At 36.6% G+C, this 24,271-nt stretch overlaps 1 protein-coding gene across 5 annotated transcripts in view; it reads right to left on the bottom strand.

Moving 5' to 3' along the window:
• The window catches only part of Sap130 (Sin3A associated protein 130), a 76,616-nt gene that overhangs the window by 32,028 nt on the left and 20,317 nt on the right, over positions 1-24,271 (bottom strand). For 4 of the 5 annotated variants that reach the window (XM_076865638.2, XM_076865642.2, XM_076865641.2 and 1 more), the window contains 8 exons: positions 17,326-17,473; positions 17,072-17,162; positions 16,762-16,866; positions 13,929-14,070; positions 10,957-11,078; positions 8,660-8,962; positions 7,023-7,200; positions 938-1,042 (listed from right to left, as the gene is read on the bottom strand). In XM_076865638.2, coding sequence (XP_076721753.1) covers positions 938-1,042; positions 7,023-7,200; positions 8,660-8,962; positions 10,957-11,078; positions 13,929-14,070; positions 16,762-16,866; positions 17,072-17,162; positions 17,326-17,473 — 1,194 coding nt within the window. The remainder of the gene's footprint in view (positions 1-937; positions 1,043-7,022; positions 7,201-8,659; positions 8,963-10,956; positions 11,079-13,928; positions 14,071-16,761; positions 16,867-17,071; positions 17,163-17,325; positions 17,474-24,271) is intronic. The other variant, XM_076865640.2, reaches the window with a different exon arrangement.

Below are 24,271 nucleotides of genomic sequence, written 5' to 3'. Positions count from 1 at the left end.
CACACACACACACACACACACGCACACACACGCGCGCGCGCGCGCACACACACACACACACACACACACACACCACCTTTCATTACATTTATTTTTATATAGTGCTGAGGATCAAACCCAGTGTCTCACATGTGCAAGGCAAGCACTCCACCAACTGAACTACAACCCCAGCTTCAACATCTTTCATTTTAGAAAGTTTTATTAATTTTTTTTTTCAGTGCTTGGGATCAAACCCAGGGCTTCATGAGTACCAGGCAAGTACTCTTTAGCACTGAGCTACACTTCAAGTCCAATGGAAGATAATTTTGAAATGGGTCTCACTATGTTGATCAGGCTAGTCTTAAATTCCTAGGTTTAAGCAATCCTCTTGCCTTAGTTCCAGTTAGCTGGGACTAGAGGTGTGCACTACCATGCCTGGCTTTTCACACTCGAATATTTTTATATTGTCTGATTATCTTTTTTCCAAAATAATATTACTTTTATAATTAAGAAGAAAAGGAATACAGAAAAAGCAAGCACTGACTATTATTGTGATTCTCTTTTTTGGAGGGGGACTGGGGATTGAGCACAGGGCCTTGTGCATATGAAGTAAGCACTCTTACCAACTGAGCTATTGATTCCCAGCCCTGATTCCATTTTTTTCAGAAGTAACAACGGGGTATTTACTACAAGGCAGACTTTATGCCAGTGCTTTAAGTGCATCGTTTCATTTAAATGCAAGAATCCTATGAGGTAATTTTATAAGCATGCTCATTTTATAAATGAAGCAAACAGAGATCTGAGAAGTTGAGAAACCTGTCGAGGTCATGCAGCCAGAAAGAGCATATAAAAGATGGACAAGAGGAAATTATACGAAATTGGTCACACTTATTAGATTCTTCCCTTCACAAAGACATATAATTAAAAGTAACAGTGGTAAGAACATTTACGTGCTCACCCTGCAGGCCTGGGTGACCCAGATGTACTCCGCATGGAGCTCTCTACTCGAGGACTAGCCACTTCAGGAGGCTGAGGAGGAATGAGGGTTTTCCGAACTGCCATTCTGAAAGAGATGAGACAAACCGGGAAAAAAGCAGTCTGAGGATATTAAAGGACATGAAATACAAGACACACATTTGTCGGGTATATCCATAGGAAAATAAAAGCACTACATTGATTATGTATCTTTAAAATGGATTTTTAGTATATCACATAACACAGAAATATTATTTAAAAAGCCAAATACTACTAAAGGCTTTTAACAAAATGCAAGTCTGGTCCTTTACCCCATTCCTACTCACTTCCTGCCATCTCCATCCAGAAAGTAACCATGGTGACTCTTTTATCTGCTGCTTCTAGCATGCCACACCTCCTTTCTACCTAATGTTATTAATATGAAATGTTTATGATCTTTATTATGCCTATATATTGATTTAGACCTGAGCAGGTCCTCAGAAGCTATATGAAAAAACTTATCAAGGAAGAGTTTGAGATCAACTGTATTGCTCTGACAGAATTTCCCTCTGACTTTAGCAATGTGGACATCACAAGTGATCTTCAAACATTTAGCTTGAGTAGAATGATGGGAACTGATGCCAGACAAGAATTGGTGTAAGAAGAAATGGCTAGAACTAGAACATGCCATTTTTTCAATGCTTAATCCACTGGGCTGCTAATATCTCAAAAAGCGTGATCAACTACCAGACAGTTCAGGTCTCCTGGTAAAAGAACTATGAAGTAGTTTTCACACAAGAAACAATAAATAAATAAATAAATAATTTTTTTAAAAAAAAGTAGCTCTAAAATTTCATCAAACCTTTAGTTAAACTAACAACTTACAGAAAACGCAAAAGACAGAAATACAAACAGAACTACTCTGTAGGTGTAATTGGTTGAATTCCCTATAAAGATACTGTATATTCAAGTCCTAATCCTTATACCTATATGAATGTGACCTTACCTGAAAATGGGGTTTTTGCAAGTTACAAATATCAAATTAAGATCATTACAGGCACTCCCTAAATCCAATTACTAGTACCCTTAAAACAGGAGAGGAAAGGAATATTTGACACACAAACATGTGAATATGGAGGATTTTCCAAATTGCCATTTTGTATATAAACCCTCAAATGACCAAATTTAAGAGTGACAGTAGCAAGTGCTAGTTGGTGAGAGTGTATATGGGTGTATACTTAGAAAAGCCATAGGCATTATCTACTAGAGGTGAAAATAAGCAAACCCCATGACCTAGCATATTCCTCCTCAGTATATGTAAGAGATATATCCATGTGTGCATCAAAACTCATGCACAGAAATGTTCAGGATAACATTCTATGCAAAACCTAGAAATAACTCAAATATTCATGAATAAACTATGGGATTATTATGTAATGGTTACTGTATATAGCAATAAAAAATTACAATCACATGCAGTAATATAAATGGATCATACAAAAACTAAGCGAAAGAATTCAGACTTACACAAAAAAATGCATAATACTAGGTATGATTCTATTTATGAGGTCACACCTTAGAAAAACTTACTTTTGTGAGAAGATGCTACTTAAATACTGTTGTGGTTAGACACTGTATTCATTTTGTGTCAATTCATTTTGTACATGCATTAACTGGGTAGAATACAATGAAAATGTTGGAAGACTAGCAGAAGAATTGGAGAGAGCAAAGACAGATAACTCCTTTATTTTCTTTGCAAAGAGGAACAACAACAACAAAAAAAGGCAGGGGATATTGGTGGTAGAAGATGAAACAACATGGGCTCAACAGAATATATGTATTTTTTAATCTACATTTTTTAGTTGTAGGTAAACAAAATACCTTTATTTTAGTTTTATGTGGTGCTGAGGATCGAACCCAGTGCCCCACGTGTGCTAGGTGAATGCTCTACCACTGAGCCATAACCCCAGCCCTCAACAGAATATTTTTTAAGACAGAAGAAATGACAGCATGCATTGGTTAGCATGTAGAAGGCCCTATGTTTGATCCCCAGCACTGAAAATGAAAAAAGAAAAAGAAATGACAGCATGTTTATGTTTTTGATGTGATTGATTCTCTAAGAAGAAAAACCTGCTGGGCATGGTGGCACATGCCTGTTAATCCCAGTGGCTAGGGAGGATGAGGCAGGAGGACTGCGAGTTCAAAGTCAGCCTCAGCAACTTAGTGAGACCCTAAGCAACTTAGCAACTCAGCGAGATCTTGTCTCTAAATAACATATAAAGAAGGGCTGGGATTTGGCTCAGTGGTAAAATACCCCTGGGTTCAATCCCTGGTACCTAAAAAAAAAAAAGTAGAAAAACCTGCTAATGTGCCAGAGAGAGGAAGAAGAGCTCCCTCTAGAGCACTGTTCTTGAGTATGCAAGAGAGGAGGATATTTGTTGGCCAGCTTAAGATCCTACTTGAGATTTGTGAGGATGAGCAAAAGGCAAGGGGAAGGCAAAGAAGTTGAAGGATATACAAGGAAATGACTGCAAGTGACCACCAACTGATTTGGAAGAAGAGGAAAGAGGCCAAGAAAGACAGTGATGGAGACTGAAAAGGTGGTTAGGCCAAGTGGACAGAAGACTCATGTGAGGCTTGCTGGAGAACTGCTGGGAGGGAGGTAGAAAAAGGTTGTGAGCTATGGGACGTAAGAGCAATAGAAAACAAGGTCAGTGAAGTGTTGATGATGCTAACAATGTGTACACAGGTGGCTGGGGATATAGCTTAGTTGGCAGAGTGCTAGCCTCACATGCATGAGGCCCTGGGTTCAATCCCCAGCACTACACACACAAAACAAAAATGTGTACACGTACTGCTCAGAGAGGGCAGAGGAGAAGCACTCAAACATTGAAGCAGCCAAAGAGTTGGGAAAAAAAATTATTTTTTAATTAGGAATTGAACCTAGGGGTACTTTACCACTAAGCTATATCCTCTGTCCCTTTTTTTTTTTTTTTAATTTTAAGACAGGGTCTCATTAAGTTGCTGGGCTGACCTCAAACTTGCAATCCTCTTGCCTCAGCCTCTGATTCACTGATATTACAGGCGTGCACCTCCACATCCAGCTCATTTCTGCTTATATTGAAGGGAAAGACAGGAAGGCTACCATCACAATTGCCAGCCAGGAATGTGGTTCTGAAGGGCACAGAGACATACCTGCAAAACTAAACTTGAATCCAATCGAGTCCTATGGTCTGTCCTGTCCAAAAAAGGAGCCATATGGCACTACTGAGCACATGAAATTTGGCAAGTACAACTGTGTTATTATTTGTACGTTTTAGCTGTTACAGTGCTAGGGATCAAACCCAGGGTCTCTCACATGCCAGGCAAGCACTCTATCACTTAACTATGCCCTCAGACTTGTATTATTTTTTTCACTTTAAGTACTTTGAACTTTAAATCAGATATTCTATTTCTGTTATTGGCACACTTTTCACTGTGCCTGGAATAGTTTGGCTACACAAAAGTACTTTTTCCAATACAAATATGAAATCTAAATACAGATTAAGTGGTTTTGAGGTGAAATGGCTAGAAAATGGCAGCAGGGCATGACGAGAATCTACCAAATGCCACCAAGTGATGGATAAGAAGATATATAATCACTATTTCCGAGAGCTGCAGGGGAAGTACAGTCTCTGAGGAAGAGCCATGTTTAAAGCAAGAACGCATGAATAAAGAGGAGGGTATTCTGCTGATGACAGATGTGACAGAGAACATAGCAGAATGGTCTTTGGAAGGTGACAAAGTATGAAAGAAGGAACAGATTTTTTTGTGTTCAGTGTTATAAAATTTCAAGTTACTGGTGTGGATTTATTGTATCCATCTATCCATGCTAAGCACTTCTTTAAATCAGGAAACTCCTGCCCTTCAGTTTTGTTAATATTCTTTGTGTTACTTTGTAAATGATTCTCTTCCATTTCTTTAATCTCTCCTGTTGAAATCCCATTAATTGGAGGCTGGATCTCCTCAACTGGTTCTTTTCCTGCCTTTTTACTCCACTTTTCAATTTCTTATCTGCAAACTCTTTTTTGAGTTTTCAATTTCTATTATCATATTTTAAATTTCATGACAAGCTTTGCTTGTTCTCTGAGTGGTCCTTTTCTATAGGATCATGTTTGTGCAACTTTTCCTTTTATCTTTCTGAAGATATCATTGATAGCTTTTTGTTCATTATAGCTTTATTCTCCTTGCCTAGCCTTAGCATCTTTCCAGTTACTTTTATGGGCACATTTATCAGGGTTTCTGTCTTCTAATGTTAGAGGAGCCCTCAGATACCTGGTTATGCTTGGTGGCATAATCATGACTAGCAGTGGGGGTGGGGGGGACAAAGAAGCTGGATAAAGGGCTTGTCTACTATGAGGTTCACTAGAAGGTGGTCTAGCCCCTATACTTAGGCAACCCCTACTGTTCGAATCATTAAAGCTTCCTGCTTGGGCCAGGTAGATTCTCCAGAGGAAAGCGTAGTTCTCTCTCATTTTCTCTCTACCAAGTCAAGTTCAACTGCCAAGGCTAAAAGGGGAAACTGGACTGGGAAGTGTATGCATTCCACCCATGGTTGGGTAGTTATTTAATTCACTTCTAAAAAAAATATCTGTGGCTCCACTGTGCTGGTTGATCCTAGTGAACCATCTGCAGAGTTTGCACCTCTAGATTTCTGATAGGATGAAGAAGGGACAATGTGTCCCACAGTGTGGATATAGAACAGTATTCTGGGCTCTAAGTATTTCTCAAAAACAGATTTTAAACAAAGATGTTCTTATCTTCCCCCAAAGAAGGCTTACAATTTAGCTTTCTCACAGCTAAGATTGAGATTACTTGCCTAGCTGCTTTCCAGCTTTAATGTTTTGTTGCTGTTGTAAGCGCTCCTGTTTTCCTCATCCTTCCATGCCTGTAATCTTTCTTTAGAAAATACCCAAGTTCAGTGATGGGCTGTAGCTCAGTGGTAGAGTGCCTGCCTAGCATCTGTGAGGCCCTGGGTTCGATTCTCAGCACCACATATACATAAATAAATAAAGGTCTATCAACAACTAAAACATATAAAAAAAATACCCAAGTTCAATCAGACATTATTTCTCTCTCTCTCTCGCTCTCTCTCTACACACACACACATACACATACATGATGGGTGTGATTCTATATCATGTACAACCAGAAGAATGAGAAATCATACATTTATATATGATGTGTCAAAGTACATTCTACTGTTATGTATAATTAATAAGAATAAAAAAAACCTCAACTTCTACAGATTTTGAGAGGAAGTTTAGATGTGCACGATCAATTTGGTATCTTAACTACAAGCTTTGCTTCATTAATAGGGTTATTTCATTGGGCCTGATTTATGCTTTAAAAAGGACCTTCTTTACAAAGTATTCATAACGAGTAAAGATAGAAACTCTGGTCATACAAAGCTCTGTCCATCTGAAAACCTTGGATGACCCTAGTTCCAGCAATTTAAGTTTGTGCTAAGCTTTAATCTTTTGATGCCAATGCTATCAGCTCAGCTAAGCCACAGAAACTCTGAAATGTGGCTGCTCATCTCCCATCACCAGAATGTTTAATAGCACAGCACATATCTGCCTGCCTATCCCACCAACTGAGAGGCTTACACAATACAAAACATGACCTGCTACTAAAAATGAGTCTGAATACACTGTGAAAACTGCTTGCCCTTTGCAACAACTCTTGTTGAATGGGGAGGAAAAAAGTATATAGTATGCATTAATTTAATACCCAACAGGTCTGGAGAGTTAATTAAAAGCTACTTTAAAGTTTCTAGGATTAAACTTCCAGTATAAGAGAGAACTCCCACAACATTATGCAACAGATAGGTAGAAACTGATACTCCACTGACTTAAGGATTCTTAATATCATATAGTCTGAGTTAGACAAGGTTCTACCGAATAATCCTATGGTCAAGTTGTTTTGAAGGAAAATTAAAAACGCCATAGAGAAGAGATACTAGGTTGCTACCAGCACTGAATATGAGAGGCTAGATATTAATATATCTAGAACTCAAGGCATCACTTGGCACTTCTGGGTCTACTCACCCATCTGTGGCAGGTTTTTTCCGGAGGATGCTTGGCCGAGGGGAGGAGCCCTGGGCTGGAGCATTGGTGCTAGCACCCTGGCTGTGGGTCTGCACCACTGTTGTTGCTGCTGGAGCAGCACTAAATGGACTGCTAATGGGATTGGCTACAATTGTGGCTCCATCTGCCAATACCACTGCTGGAGGAAAGGGAGGTGGTAGAAAACAAAGAGGGAAACAAAACATTACTAAAATATCACATAAGACATCAATGAAAATAATAAGACTACAGGCATTAGGTATCCGTGTCATAATTGTTCCACTTTGAGAAGACGAGAGGGTCTGGGGGTGTAGTTCTGTGGTAGAGCTTTCACCTAGCATGCATGGGGCCTTGGGTTGATCCTTAGAAACATCAAAAATAAAATATAAAATAGAAGAACAAGGGATAGTGTACAATGTCCATCTGCCTAAGAGCAGAGAGCACACTTGGGGAGGCTATGAAGCTTACTCATGCAGATTAATATCATTATTTTCCTTTGCTCTATAATCAGTTACTCAAAAATGAGATAAGATATACAAAGTACACAGAGTATCTCACTCTACTATCTCAGTTCACATTTTTACTTACATAATCCTTGTCATCATTATTCCCATTATAAAAATGGGAGAACTGAGAGTCAAGAAAAGCCAATTAAAAAAAGATTCATAAATAGAAAACATGATCTGCTGGCCTGATAGTATGCCTCAAAGTACCCTTCAAGAAATGCATGGATACAGTTTTTGAAAAATATGACTCCCTTTGACTCTTAAAAATGGTACCATCTTCCAGTCTATCTTTTTGGAAGACACTTGACCAACAGACACTTTAACTATATACTTTAAGTTGGCACCAAAATGCTGGTCACCATGAGACCATCATCAGAAACTATGCATGTTTGACAGTTTTTAAACCTACAAAAATGGCAATTTCATAGAAGCCATCCTAATACAAGTTTCTTAGCAGGAGCTATAAAAGATGTAGATACATTATTCTTTCAGATGGGCCACTATGGACAAATTTCATCCATATGACAATATGTTAATGATTAAAAATATAATACCAAATAGTTACATCTGAGATCTATGGCAACTGAAATTCTTAGTTTCAAGCTGATCTTCTCATGTTATAGTTAACATAAAAAATAATCTTTATGATCAATACCTAGCCTAAGAAATACTCTAACTATGTAAGAGCAACTGCTAATTAACACTGCACACCAAACAACTTTAAAAAAAAAAACAAAAAACCTACTCCTTTAACATTTCTTTTTAAGTACTGACAATATTAGCTGACACTAGTATGAGATTTTACAGCTTTATATACAGCTCTGGGGAATATCTTAAACTGAATGAGAACACAACTTACAAGGTAAAAGTTGCTTCCTCAACTAAGCTTTTTAGAGAAAGCTTCCTGCTATGTACAAATGCATACTGTGCATGTCATTTCTAATGTTTACAATGACCCTGAAAAGTCAAGTTCTAAGCAACTCATGTTATAAAGAAATTAAAGTGTAGAAAAATTACCTGAGACCACAAAGTCATCAAGTGGCAAAACTAGGATTAAAACCCAAATGTACTTCTCTTTTCCATATCAACTCTCATGCAAAAAGTTAGATTTACCTGAAGTTTTCCCTTCAGGCTGTGGCTGCTGAGTACCCATTGGTGCAGGCTGAAGCCCTTGAGTGTTGATTGGGGTTGCTGAGTGAATTCCCTGGGTGCCAATTGGTGCTGGCTGTATCCCTGGTGTCCCAATGGGGGCTGGCTGGATACCCTGTGTACTGATGGGTGCTGGCTGGATCCCTTGGAGATGTCGAGCATGTGATGCATCCACTGTCATCAACTGCATGGGGTTTAAGTGGACAGTAGATGCTACACCAACTCCAGTCTGAGCTGTGATGGCAGAGTTTGGAGCCTGAGCTGAAACTAAAAATGATGTAAAAGGTGACTACAAGAAGGTTAGGAATGAACCAGGGGCACTTTTACCATTGAGCTACATCTTCAGTCCTTTTTATTTTTTATGTTGATAGGGTCTCACTAAGTTGCTGAGGCTGGCCTCAAACTTTCAATCCTCCTGCCTTAGCCTCTCTGGTTTCTGAGATTATAGGTATATGCCACCATGCCCAGCAGAAGGTTAGCTTTGATCAGACACAGTCCATAAAGGTTGAAAAACACTAAAATAAGAATTTTTTTACTATAGATATAAGTCATTGGTTTATAAAAATAATACTATTTTTTACACAATACTATGTAATTTTCTATGTATAATACATAAAACTAGGTTCTGGCAACTTTCATTTTTTTAAAACTTTCTACAATTTATTATGATCTTTCTGTGAATTATAAGAAATAGGTTGTAAACAACATCCAAGTGCAGTAGTGCACATCTGTAATTCCAGCGACTTGGGAGGCTGAGGCAGGAGGATCACAAGTTCAAAGCCAGCCTCAGCAACTTAGTGAGACCCTGTTTCAAAATAAACCATTTTTTAAAAAAGGGCTGGGGATGTGGTTCAGTGGTTAAGCAGCTCTAGGTTCAATCCCTGATAACCCCCTGACCCCGCAAAAAATCAGCCATTCAATTCCAAATATTAGCTAGGTAACTGTGCTAAATAATATAAAACTTTTAAAATAAACCCATGGGTCCAAGGTCAAGAACTTTTGCTTAAATGTTAAAATCACAGACACTTCTGAAATACAATATTTAGAATTTCAAATAGCTTATGGAGAGAAAACAAGCAAGTGTCATTTTCCTACAAAGCAAATCTCATCTACTATGTATATTAAAACAGAAACATCCCTGAAAGCAAAAAAGAAGAGATTTCACACTATTCAAGGAGAGAAACAACTACAAAATGACAACTCTTTTCAGTCATCAGAACAACTGAGAGATTTCTGAATATATTCAATACCATACAATGTTTGAAATTTTTGAGCAGCGTCATCCAATGGAAATATAGTCATGTAATTTTAAAATTTTCCAGTACTACATTAAAAGGTAAAAACAGATCAAATTTTAATAAAGATATTTATTTAATCCAATGTATCAAAAATATTGTCATTTCAAATGTAATTACCATAAAGTCATACACACACACACACACACACACACACACATATATATATATATATATATATCACACACACACACACACACGCATATATATATAATCTAAATATGTATTGAAATCCAGGGTATATCTTATTCTTAAAGCACATCTCAATTCAGACACTAGGTATTTATCAAAATACTTAATTTATATTTCTATTTTATAAAGTATATGATCAAAAAAGTAGTTTCACCTTGCTAAGTTGTTACAAACATATTTGAAACTCCTTTATTTGTAATTAAATTTTAAAATTTTAGCTTTTTATTTGTATTAGCCCCTTTTAAGTCCTCACGGCCATATGTGGCTTTGGTTGTTATATTGAACCATGGGGCATATCTATAATCTGGACAACAAGGTTTTTGAGAACCAATGTAAGCTATCTCACAGGAAAATATTATATAAACTCAAATTTAAGGATTATTTTTCTTAAATTAGAAAAATATCCCACTATTTACAAATCAGGTTGGACTAAAATTTAAAACACAACAGGTATTTCACAAAACAAGAGAAAACCTCCCAAAATACAGCTTTATACATTATAAATGTACTCTATTTTAAGGTGTAGCAAAAAGTGATTGTTAAAGTGATTACTTTCAGGGTGGGATAAAACTATGCAGATATCACTAATAAGTTAAACAACCCTTTCATAGATCACAAAGGTGGTGATCCATGCAACTTCATATTTTAGACTTCTCTGAATCTGGAAATAAAAGCTAGAATACAAATTCCATCTAGAAATACCCCCTAACCAATTTCTCTCACTGCTGGAAAAAATAAAAATGTGAAAAGTCATCTTAAAAATAGGGCTCATACCTGGGTACTGTCGGATAGTGGACACAGAACTGGTGATTGGTGTGTAAGTATGTGCAGCCAGTGGGTATGCAGAGGGTGGATAAGTTGGCAAAAAGTACTGGAACTGAACAGGAACTGATGGTCTAGAGATACAGTACAGATCATATTAAACAAAACTGTTATTTTCTTCTTTACCTTTAAATTATCCTATCCCTCCCAATCCTGCTGACCCTCTTCCTTTCTAACTTCCTAACCAGCTTCTCCAAAATTGTGGTTCCAAACTCCAAGATCAAGGGATATATACTAAGATAGTGTAAGCTTTTATAAAATACGAAGTTACTGTAAAGACCTACATCAATTAAATGTAAAAACACAGATAATATTTTATGAATGATTCTTGAGGATAACAATTACCAAAACTGCCTCACAAAAACTCAGTAATCACAATTCTTCCCTGCTCAATGCCACTTGAAAGATACTAAGCTCAGGGGTTTTGTTTGTTTGTTTGTTTGTTTTTGAATAATTATTTTTTAGTTTTAGGTGGACACAACATCTTTATTTTATTTTTATGTGGTGCTGAGAATTGAACCCATTGCCTCACACATGCTAGGCGAGCATGCCACCACTTGAGCCACATCCCCAGCTCTTCTGGCAAATTTTAACACATATACATGAAACAGATAATCTTAACCTCATACAAACTGACCCAGAGACCAGAGAAAAAGAAATGAGATTTAACCTCCCCTGCTACCACTTGGTCCTGGTGATTAATGTCAGGGCCTTCCACATGCTATGGAAGTGCTTTACCACAGAACTCCATTCCCAGCATTTTTTTATTTTATTTTGAGACAGGGTCTCACTAAGTTGCCCAGACTAGCCTCCAACTTGGCAATACTTCTGCCGCAGTTTCCTGAGAGCTGGGAATATAGGTAATGCCATCACACCCAGTTCTAACTTTTAATTTGAACTTAATATAGTCTTGACACTAAAATTTGACAGGGAGAGTACAAAAAATATTATAAATCAATTTCACTCCTTACAATGATGCAAAAACTCTTAAATTAAACGGAATTAAGTACTATATAAAATTAAATACACTGTGGTTAAATTAGGTTTATCACAGAAAATTGGAATTAGACATTTGGATTTCTATTCATGCTTTCAATCTTAAAAAGTCCAAAGAGAAAATCATTTGAAATAGTTGCAAAATATTTACAAAAAAATATATGATAGCATCTATACAAATTCATAACAGAAATACCAAAGAAAATAGGATTTTTTTTCCAAATTAAAAATGGTATCTAACAAAATCTATAGTGAATTTTCAGAAGAATTTCCTTTCAAGTTAGAAATAAGACAAGAGGGCTCACCATCTCACCTTCTCTGTTTATAATATTTTTCTCATACTCTTCCTGTCAAATTTTAGTATCAAGGCTATATTAAAGTTCACTATACTGGATGCTTCTAACCAATGAAACAAGATTTAAAAAAAAAATCTGTATAGAAAACTGGAAACAGATCGTCTTGAGTACCCACAAAAACCTGCTCTTATTTGTAGATGAAATAAATATCTACTTAGAGGGTCTAAAAGAATCTATAAACTTTTAGAGCTAAAAGGAGTATGTAGCAAGGTGGATGAACACAAGATCAATGTATTAAAACTTATATGTATTTCTATAAACAGTAAAAATAAAATAACAAGATGTAAAAATCACCCAGTTCTGAAAGACTATGTACACTCACCGTAGGAGAGGGGAAAAACAAATACAGAATGTGGGAAGGAATTTAGTTAAACTGGAGGTATCAGCATACATTCAAATGGTTAAAAAAAAAAAAATGTTACTTCCTATTTTTGCCTAACAATAGGGCCTAGAAGAAATATCAACCCTTAGGCAAAAGCAGAGATCATGCCTGGATGTTGGTTTCAAAATGACAAAGGGCTCCTTTGAAAAAACAGCAGATTCCAAGACTCAGTAAGACTTGGAATAACTTGTGGTAGAAAATAAAAAAGAGCTAGACTGGAGACATGGTGAAACCTTCCTAAGAAGTCTAAAGGGATCTCAAGGCCAAACTGGAGATCATTTGAGCACCAATATAGATGATGGCAATGGATTATACTAATGAATAAAACAAATCCATAAGCCCACATTGATTTTAAAAACTAAAATACTCAAATAAATATAGTAGATAGAAACTTTCTTAATATGAAAATGCCAACTAATAAATGTGGAAGAAATGATACTTTGAATAAGTATATTTTGCAACTATCATATTGATAATTAATTTGCGCAGGAATTATCAAGCCTAAAATTATCGGGTGAAAGTTTCCTGGAGAACAGGAATATTTATAGTCTCAAAGTATTTTCATACAGATTATTTGTTTATAGTAGGAAAAAAAATGGCAAGTATCATCTTCATTGAGTTAATATAATCAATAATGGGACAAACAGCCTAAACTCTCTAATGATGTAATAATGGTGAGAACACATCTCTTAAATGATAATTCCTCCAAAATAGGTATAACCTGAATCTAACCATGAAGAAACAATGTAACAAAACCAAATTGAAGGATATTCTAACAAAACAACTGGCTTATGTATAGTTTTAAAAAAATGTCAATGTAGGAAGGAGAAGAGAAAGCTAAAGAATCATTCCAGAAATCTGTAACTATGGTTAAAAAAGAGACTGTGTTGTTTTAGGAGTTACAAATGGAGGCACCTTGGATAAAGGGTCACAATCCTGCAACCCTGCAACCCTTACTCTAAGAATGACTCTAAATACACACACACACACACACCCATCAAACAAAGAATGGCTTAATAAAAATAACATGTTTTCCTGTGAACACTGAAAAAGAAATTATACCATGTGTTATTTTCAGGGGAAAAATTTGAAAATATAAACATATGCCTTATTTTCTGGGACACTTTAGTGAAATATCAAAAACAATTAATGACACAATGGGGCAAGCTAACTGGCCCACTGTCTCCTACCTGTTGTCACTTCTGGTTTCCATAGCCACTGGATTTGGAGAGGCCCGATGTCCTGAAATGGGTATCAGGCTACTCCTTTCTGCAGGGTAATCAGGCTGGATCCGAGGAGAAGTGTGTGTGATCTGCTGAGGTACCACCTTAGCTACAAACAGTAAAAGTCAATTATATTACCACCCATATACTCTTACTGGTATGCCAAAATATTTTTGCTAGCAGCAACCTTACAATGCAGTTATAAGGTGGGATGTTTAGTTTTAATCAAAATAAAAGTGAAAGATGACTACAAGAGAGTCAAGTGAATTATTTTAATAATTCACTAATATATTCATACTATTATCTGTTAAAAGGATTAATAATTTAAAAAATTAGCAACCAGGTCTTCTTCTCTCAACCTGGCTTCTTTTTTTAAAAAAAATTTGGTACCAGGGATTGAATTCAAGGGTACTTAACAACTGAGCCACATGTCCAGCCCTTTTTAAAAAATTTTAATTTTGAGACAGGGTCTCACTACATTGCTTACAGCCTTGCTCAAGTTGCTGAGGCTGATTTGGAACCTGTGATCCTCCTGCCTCAGTCACCTGAGCTGGTGGGATTACGGGTGTGCAACCAACTGGCTTCTTGGAGACCCCACTTTTTTTTTTGCAAAAATTTTTTGAAAGAAGTAAACTCTTTAAAAAAGAAAATCAACAAAATATTGAACACAAAAATGGCAAAGAACTTAAAATTCTACTTTGGAATCAGTCTTTTTTTCTCCTATGACCCAACACATTCCTTTAGCAACAATGGTTAAATTCAAGATTTAATCTCACCTGGCGAAAACAAACAAGTAAAATGTGGAAAACTCCACTTATGTGATTTTAATATATTCTGTAGAACCCTAACCTGGAAATTAATGCTTTGTGGTTATATCAGGTTTCCCCTCTCAAATGAGAAATCTTTTTAGAGGAATTCTATTATGATGTAACAAATATTTGAATTACTATATAAGAGAGCAAAACTAGAACATAAAACTGATGAAACTTAAGAATGAACATATTCATGTTCTCTGGTACTTTAGGTGAGTTTATTTCCAGCATAATCTCTTAGGAAAGCACAGGGACACTAGTAAGAACCAACTTCTTAAAAACAATTCTTCACATTGGGGGTGTCAAGAGGAAGCCGGACACCTCCAATTTTACTTTACCCAGACCAGTAAAGAAAGATACAATGTCCTCTCTTTACTGGTCTGGGTTTCCTCATAACTGTAAATACCCTAGTTAGCCTCCCAGCTATTATAAAGAAAAAAGGAACAGGCTTGCCTCTGTTCTTACAGCACTGAGGACAGCTGACCTATCAGGTGAAGCCAGAAAATGGTCTAAAATTGAGATATGGAACAACCCATAATTTTATCCAACAAAAGTGTATTAATGCTAAAACAAGTCTGAGAGAAGTTTGTTTTCTCTACTGCCAAGTCCTAGCAAGCAATAATGTGAGAAAGATCAGCAGTCCAGCATTATCTCTGCTAAAGGCCTGACGTGGTGCTCAGAACATATTTTAGGGCTGGCATAGTCTGCTTACCTAAACAGGAGTGGAAATCTCTGGGTCCCTATCATTATTCCAGGAAAGTGTCTTTGAAGTTACCAAGGAGACCAGGAAGCTGTTGCCTATCTCATTTATATAGTAAGAAAGACCTAGCAAGTGGGGAAGTCATACCCCTATGTCAGGTTACCAGACTTCTGACAATTCAGTATGTCAGTGTGTCCTCTTCACAAAAAGCAAGTCTTCTAAAATCATATTATATAAAAAATAGGGAAGATGTCTCCTATCTTTGGAACACACTCACCATTACTGAACCAAAACAGAGAAAACTCTGGCAACATGAGTCAGAGAGACAGCTACATTTCTGCCTGCTAGGCCACAGCCTCTGCTTTGGATATGGTAGTAGAGACATATCAGCCTGTATGACAGGCGACAGACATTGGCAAAGTGTGGTCTGTGAGCCAATCCAGCTTGCTGTTTCTATATGGTCTGTGAGCTAAGAATGGGTTTAGATTTTTAAACAGTTGAGGGGGAGGATATTTCATGACATGTGAAAGTAATATGAAATTCAAATTTCTCTGTCCATGAGTAAAGTCTTACTGGAACACAGTCAAACACTCATTTGTTTTTATATGGTCGTCCATGGCTGCTGTGACACAGACCTACATAGCCTACAAAGCCTAGAATATTTACCATCTGGTCTTAGAAAAGGTTTGGTAATTCCTGCTCTTGATGACTCAAATTTAGTTGCCAGAATGTTTCAAAGACTTTTAAAATATTCATAGTATTCACATATTTAAAACAAGGAATAAACATGGTCTAAAATAAATTATAGGATGATCATGAAACATCATGGGTTAGTAATCAGATGACAACTGAGAGTGATCAATTTGAGGCTTAATGCTCTTCCCATAGTTGCATCACCCAAAGATTTTTTTTTCCTGAACAGTCTATGGAAGTGTACATGTTTTTAAATTCAGTTCTTGCTTTTCCTATTGTTCTTTTCTGACTATGTCAAAGTTGACTTATTTCTATATGAAGTACATATAAGAGGTATAGTTTGATAAGAAAGGCATTCAAAACCAGTTAAAGTTAAAACTTTCAGTACTTGAAGATCACTATCCTCTTTTTATCTCCTACCATCAATACCAGATCTGTATGACAAATAATATTCTAAGTCAAATTCAGTGTTGCTTTTATGATCAGAAATTAAAAACAATAACAAAAAATAATACTAGCCTTGGACATGAAGGCCTGGACAAAAGGGCTGAAAATTTTCTCATAGGCTTCTGTGTGAAGGTCACATAGCACTTACCGACTGGGATGTTTGAGGTGGTCACAGCAGTCGCGTGGGATGAATGGGAGGGCATTGTCATGGTAACAATTGTACTCGTGGGAGCTTGTGTGTGTGACACAGATCCTAAAATGAGGGAAAAAAGGAAATTCTTTAACAATGGCCTCTCTGCACATATTAGAGATTCTTAAAAACCTTGGAAAAGGTCTTGAAAAGTTGTGAGAATTTTTCTAGCCTGTTGTTTTCCTCAGAAGGTGACAAATGAAAAATTCAGTCACCCTTTATGTCCCTTTTATCCCTGGCAGGAAGGAGAGCAGGGCAACTGACTTACCGGCCGTGGTTGCTGAAGGAAGGGTGTTGGTTGCCAAAATAGGTGCCACTGTTGCTGCGGCCACCGGTGTGCCAGTACTGAAGATGGTTTTCTGTGGGGGGAACCCCGCAACACGGTTATAAACAAGAACATTTCCCATTCCATTCAGTCCAAAAGTAATCATCGCTCTCATACTGCCAGGTCCTCAGAAAGCTGTGCATGACTCTGGGTTTATCCCACAAAGTACACAGGTGATTCTTCACCTCTGGTTTTACCTGAGCCATCGTATGAAGCTGCTGTTTTGGTGTCCCTAATGCAGGGTGAGATGGTAGTGTGATTCTTGTTGTCACATCCCGTGACTGAGCAGGACGCTGAATACTAATTGCTGCAGATGGTGGGTGCTGGATAGACAAAGTGGGCCGACTGAAAAGACAGAAAAGATATTATGTGATTTATAACTAGTGCACAGACACAGTGCAGGCAGTCAAGGTCATTTACTATCTCATACAGATTACAGACACAAATTGTATCTTTTCATAGGTCTGTGAAGTCCACAGTTAAACCAATATTTGGTCTTTAAGTCATACCAGTGAAATAAATGGTCCACTGAGTTTCTCTCCTCAAACTACCATAGTCTTATTTTGAAAGATATGAATATATACCACAAATTGAGTAAATTAAGCAGTAGTTGGGCTGGGGATGTGGCTCAAGCGGTAGCGCGCTCGCCTGGCATGCGTGTGGCCTGGGTTCGATCCTCAGCACCACATACAAACAAAGATGTTGTGTCCAACGATAACTAAAAAATAAATATTAAAAAATTCTCTCTCTCTCTCTCTCTCATTCTCTCACTCTTAAAAAAAAATAAATTAAGCCGTAGTTATGAAGTAGTTAATCAACACTCCATACTATTTTTTGAGCGTGGTATAGGGGGATCAAACCCAGGGTCTTGGTAGACGAGGGATCTATCACTGAGTTACACCCTAGCCTTACATAACAAATTGAGTAAGCATTATTATAATGATTACACTTTCCTCTGGAAAAATCTAAAGATATATAATAAGGATCTCACATGAATTTCTGACAAGTTTTCCAAGGAAGATTACAGGCAATCACAAATAATAACATTTCAACCTGACTCCTGAAGCATTGTCCTTCCCCTTAAACTTGTATCATACTTTACCAAATGGAAGGAATTCTTAAAATGACATGAAGTTCCAGTTATAATTGACTAATGATTGAAAGGGATAACAACACAGACAGCACGCCAATTGGTTGATAGTAAGGTACAGAAATTGCAACAATGGCAAGAAAACTTGACAATATAACAACACTGTCTTCTCAAATCAGAGAGAAAAATGGACTATTTAATAAATGGTGTTGGGAAGACTATGAAGCCATTTGGAAATGATAAATTTGTATCCCTACCTCACAAGTATGTTAGGATGAATACTAAAAGAATTAAAGATTTAAGACAACTAAGAAATGTATATGAAGAAATGATGGGAGACTTCTTTATAATCCCGGAGTGAGGGAAGCTTTCTATAGGTTAAAAGCTTTCAGAGTTGAGGATGTGGCTCAGTGGTAGAGATCTTGCCTAGCATGCATGAGGTCCTGGATTCAATCTTTAACACTGGGAAGAAAACAAACACAAAAACTTACAAAGTCCAGAAGCTACAAAAGAAAATATTAATAAATTTGACTATGTGAACAAACAAGCAAACCTCCTATACATGGCAAAACACACTATTAAGCAAAGACAAAAGAGTAATCTTCCTAATAAATTATAAGGTCCTAGAAATCAACAAGAAAAAAAGGAAAATAGGAGCAAAAATATGAACAACCAGTTCACGAAAGAAAGAAAAAGAAAGAAAGGGAGAAAGAAAGAAAGAATGAATTCCTTAAGAAAACATCTTCAGTCTCTGTTTTTGTTTTTGGTTTTTTTTGAGACAAGGTCTCACTATTTGCCCAGGCTGGCCTTGAACTCCTGAGCTCAAGCAATCCTTCAGCCTCAGCCTCTCAAGTAGCTGGCACTAAAGTGTGTGCCACTGTGCCTAACTCATTCTCATTCTTAAAGAGAGAAATTCAAGGTAAAATACACTGAGATAGCATTGCTCACTGCTCACCTATTGGATTTTTTAAGAATGTAGAAGAAGGGTACACTGGTATAAACCCTAAGAAAGGCAATCAGATGGTAGATATCAAAATTACAATTGCATATACCCTCTGTTCACATGCATAATGAAACAACTATAAGGTTATTCACTGTAATATTATCTATGATAGTAAAGAATTGGAGACAACCTCAAATCCATTTATACAAGGGATCACTATGTTGCTACTAAAAAAGTGATGGCACCCTTCCAATAAGTTATATGGAAAAAAGTAAAAAGGAATATATGAATTAAACATTCTTCTGGGTAAATAAGATAAAAATAAGAACTGCATTTGAATCTGAATAGATTTGCATAAAGAGATACTAAGAGGATATTCAAAAAGCTATTAACAGGTTGCCTCAGAAAGGTAAAAGGCTCTCTCAGATTTTTGCTTCCAAGATGAAAAAAAGAAAAATGGAACAATGGTTGTGCCCAAAGGGCCACATCCACACAGAGCCTATGTGCTGCATGGGTAACTGCACCCAATGTGTACTCAAGGACAAAGTCATTCACAGCAAGGTAATTAGAAATCATTCTTGTAAAGTCTAGAAGATCAGACACCCTTACCCCAATTTATACTTGCTGGTGCTGCTTAAGACTACTGAAGTCCATGGAAGAAGCAGAGTCCTTAAGGACTAAAGAAAAAACTGTCCTCTGGGTAAAAAACTAAAATGGAAATTATACTAAAAGAAGGAAAAAGGCAAAGAAACAGGTACTTGATAGATGGGGGACAGAGGAGAGAGTAACTCCTTACTACATGCCTTTTTATGCTTTTATATTTTGGAACCATGTAAATGTAAATCAGTGAAGGGGCTTGGGGTGGGGGGAAGCGGTAGTAGTATGTGACTCAGTAGTAGAACACTTGCCTAACAAGCACAAGACCTGGGTTATATCCAGTTGTGCAAAAGCATAGCACACATCATGTGTGATGAAGCACACCTGTAATTCCAGAGATGTGGGAGATTGGGTAGGAGGAGAGCAGGTTTGAAGCTAGCCTCAGCAACTTAGTGAGACTCTGTCTCAAAACAAAACAAAAGGGCTGGGGATGTAGCTCAGTAGTAAAGCACCCCTGGATTCAATCTGCAGTACCACACCAAAATATAAACTAAAACAAAATGAAAGAAATAAGGCACATACAATTATGTACAATACATGATACTTGAAAATAACAACTATTAAAGATTTATGTGTTTGCAATACTTTTTATTGTTAGAGGATACTCCTACTAATTAAAACTGTTTACCGTAAAAGTTGTCATTTTACATGGATAGCAGTCTCATATATCTAATGTTTACTGTTTCTTAACTGTATCAAGAGGTGATGCTGAGTGAGTGACCAATCATTTAGGTTTATGTCAATATACTCTGATGTTCGTACAATGATGAAATTGTTTAACAATGAGTTTCTAAGAGCATTTCCTCATTATTAAGCAATGCATGACCACATCATTACAAACATTCAACAGCATATGCAAATATGAAAGAATAAGTTAGGAACCCTTTATACTGATTTGGAGTCATCTCCAGAATGTACTGCTATATGGTAAGATTTTTGTATATAAGATGAAAAAAAGCAAATAGCTACATTAATGTCTTTAAGGAAATAAGGTTTTTTTTTTTTTGGTTTTAGTGCAAGGAAAAAGATACACAAATATGAATTCTAAAAAACCAAGAAAAAGGGCTGGGGATGTGGCTCAAGCGGTAGCGCGCTCGCCTGGCATGCGTGCGGCCCGGGTTCGATTCTTAGCACCACATACCAACAAAGATGTTGTGTCCGCCGATAACTAAAAAATAAATATTAAAAATTCTCTCTCTCTCTCTCTCTCCCTCTCTCACTCTCTCTTAAAAAAAAAAAAAACAAGAAAAAATGTGATATTAAGTTTTAATTGGAAATGCCACTCCAAAGAAAAAGCCTCAAAGCAATGACACCCCAGAAGCAATGAGTACTGCTAGCACCCAGAACTTGGGTTCCAACTACTATTCTTCACCCAAAGGAACCAAGAGCTTGTAGAAATGGCTGATTTCAAGACAAAAGAAGTACTCAAAAACTACTGAGTAATAAAAAAGGACATTCAGGCCAGCTCAGAGGGGTTACCACAGCCAAACTCAAGGAACTGTGAGAAGAAGAAAGAGACTCTTAAGACACACTGAATAAATGTAACATCCATGAGTTCATGGTGTGACAACCTCAACTACCACAAAATAAGGTCACACAGATTAAGTCACTCAGCTACAAAATGCTCCTTAATCTGTTGGCTTAATCTTATATTTCTTCCATTGATCAATTTTTTTTTAAAGCACTCTGAAAGGCAACCCAAGTTATAGAGACCCAATTTTGTCACCTGACATTTACAGAAAATTTCCAACTTGATTTCCAACAAGTGGACTTATGATCATCTTCTGATGTTCAGCTGAATCCTTATCTGACTTTAGAGTAAGGACAAGAGGGCTATAGGCAGAGACTACTAGTTTGGTATTTTCTCCTCTCACAGAAAAAGAATTGAGTTTCCATTTTGACAAAATTAGGAGACACCTGAAATCTTAAACCTCAGAATGGACAGCAGAACTGGCAAAGGAACTGAAAACTAAAGAGGAATCCAGGAGCAAAGGAACACAGAATTTCTAGAGTTATAATTTCAGGGATTAAAATCCATCAAAGTATAATCCTTTGAAGTAAGGAACATACTCTGACACAGGAAAGCAAATTCTTTTGTTTGTACCGCTGGGAACAGAGCTGGTAGTGAAGTAGAACATGGACCAATTCCAAGGGTTAAGAAGCAAAGAATATAAGGTTGAGCCAGGAATTGCATAGATAGATGAGTAAGACAGACAGTGTGCAATGAAACCCAGGAGAGAAGCTTTTCTGTTTTGAGTGGTCTATCTTCACCGGCAGGAGAGGTGCCCCCCAAAACACAAACACAGGACATTAAGTCATTCAGGAACATTTCTCCTAACCCAGTATATAGCCCAGGCTACAGGAACCAATGACAAATAACTGATTCAAAATACACAAAATCTAATCAAAGACGAGAACTCAAAAGGGAACCAGGATAGTAACTTTTAAATAAGTGCTCTAAGAAAAAAAAAAAAAAAAAAAAAGGTGGAAAGAAATGGGAAACATACTAGACAGGATTTTACTAGGCAGATGAAAATTGTGCCAGGAATTTTAAAACTTAATGAAATAACTGCTTCTATGAAATGAAAATACAAAGATATAAAAGCACACTGGAAGTGATGACAAGACAACAAAAAGAGACAAAATAAATGAGTAGAATTCAAAAGAAACAAGATGATTGTTCAGCCACTTAAAGAATGAAGGCAAAATTAAGAGTAAAATATAAGAGAGCAGGGTGAAAATGCAGAAAGGGAATCACTGGCACAATTTAAAGAGAAAAAGTAGTCTAAAAGGATTAGATAAGAAAGGCATACAAAAAGTTTCCACATAACATAATTGCTCCTCTCCAATAGGTCAGAACAGAATGAATACATAAAACAATAATTCAAGGAAATTTTCTGTACAGTTTTATGTTACAGATTAAAAAGGCACACCATATTTCAAAACAAACCATACACAATAGTCACCACAAAACGTATCTTAATAAAGTTGCTGAAACTCAAAGATAAGGACTCTTGGGCAAGCAAACAGAAAGATCAAGGTCTTTTTCGGGGTTAGAAAATAGATCAGGTTGGCTGCAGACTTCTCAACAGCATTACCCTGCTCTAGGGATTAGGAAAAAATACCTGTAAAGTACTCAAGGAAAGTACATAGAAACAACAAAAAAATTATACTAGTCAACTACCAGTTAAGTAGTTAAGATGTGAAGACATCTGGGAAATGATTCTGAGCATGTGAAAATTTAAACTATCAGCCCTTTAAGATAAGGTCGTTTAGGGACTGGGGTATGTGTAGTTCTGTGGTAGAGTGCATGCTTAGCATGTACGAGACCATGAATTTGATTCCTAGGAAACACACATAAACACACAAAAAAAGATCACTGCTTTTTGAAAAAAAATAATAAAGAACATATATTATTTAACCAAGCGACAAATGAATAGAAAGAAAAAGCCAAAGAATTGGCATGCAGGATTGAATGTACTTAACATTCAATAAAACTTACCTTAAATTTTTCTGGAATTTTATTTCTTTTAGAAGTAAAATAGACTACTTCTTTTTGTATCCCTGGAACCAATGTCATTATATTGGTTTATTTGGCCTTTGAGAATTGGTAGAATTTTACTCAACCATCTGGGCCTATTGCTTTTCTGGGAGACAATACTTTGAATTCTTTGTTCTATTTCTTCCATAAAAATTGGTCTGTTTAAACTTGCTATCTACAGAATTCAGGGAACTAGATATTAGAAACTTATGATAATTACAAATATAAATAGAAAAAAAATCAAATAATCACTAGGGTTTGTCTGTATAATTTACTAACGCATCTCCTGTGCATACAGCAGTTCCTACAGTATTTGTTGTCTAAGGGAATACTGAACACTCATTTGGCAAAATTCAAGGTCCACTTTTTATTGAAGCACTCAATACATGGGAGAAGATATTTTGATAACTCATTTAAAAACAAAAACAAAAACAAAAAACCCCAACCCTAAGTGGGCAATGGTACCTCTGGCCTACAGTCCCAAACTACTCAAGAGTCTAAGGCCAGAGGATCACCTGAGCCCAACTTTCAGACCAGCCTGAACCCCAGTTTAGAATAAATAATCCCCTAAAACTATTTTTAAATACACTTTTTTTTGGTAGATGGACACAATACCTTTATTTACTTTAAAATTTTTAACTCTTTTTGTGGTGCTGCGGGTTGAACCCAGTGTTTCACATGTGCTAAGCATGCATTCTACCACTAAGCTGTAACTCCAGCCCTAAAACTAGTTTTTACTGTATTATCTACTCATATATTTTGAATTTTATAACATCATCTGAACATAGTAACTTTTTAAAAAGTATATGTGAATATAAAACTAAAATGAACAAGTAGTCTATTTTATGTTGGGCGGTTGTGTGTCTTTATAACTAAAACTGCATTTTTATGTACCACAAAATAAAGTATCCC

This window comes from Callospermophilus lateralis, chromosome 9 (genome assembly GCF_048772815.1).
Source record: "Callospermophilus lateralis isolate mCalLat2 chromosome 9, mCalLat2.hap1, whole genome shotgun sequence".
NCBI classification, from domain to species: Eukaryota; Metazoa; Chordata; class Mammalia; order Rodentia; family Sciuridae; genus Callospermophilus; species Callospermophilus lateralis.
Note: the sequence above shows the minus strand (reverse complement) of the source record. Positions and strands in the feature narration are given on the sequence as shown.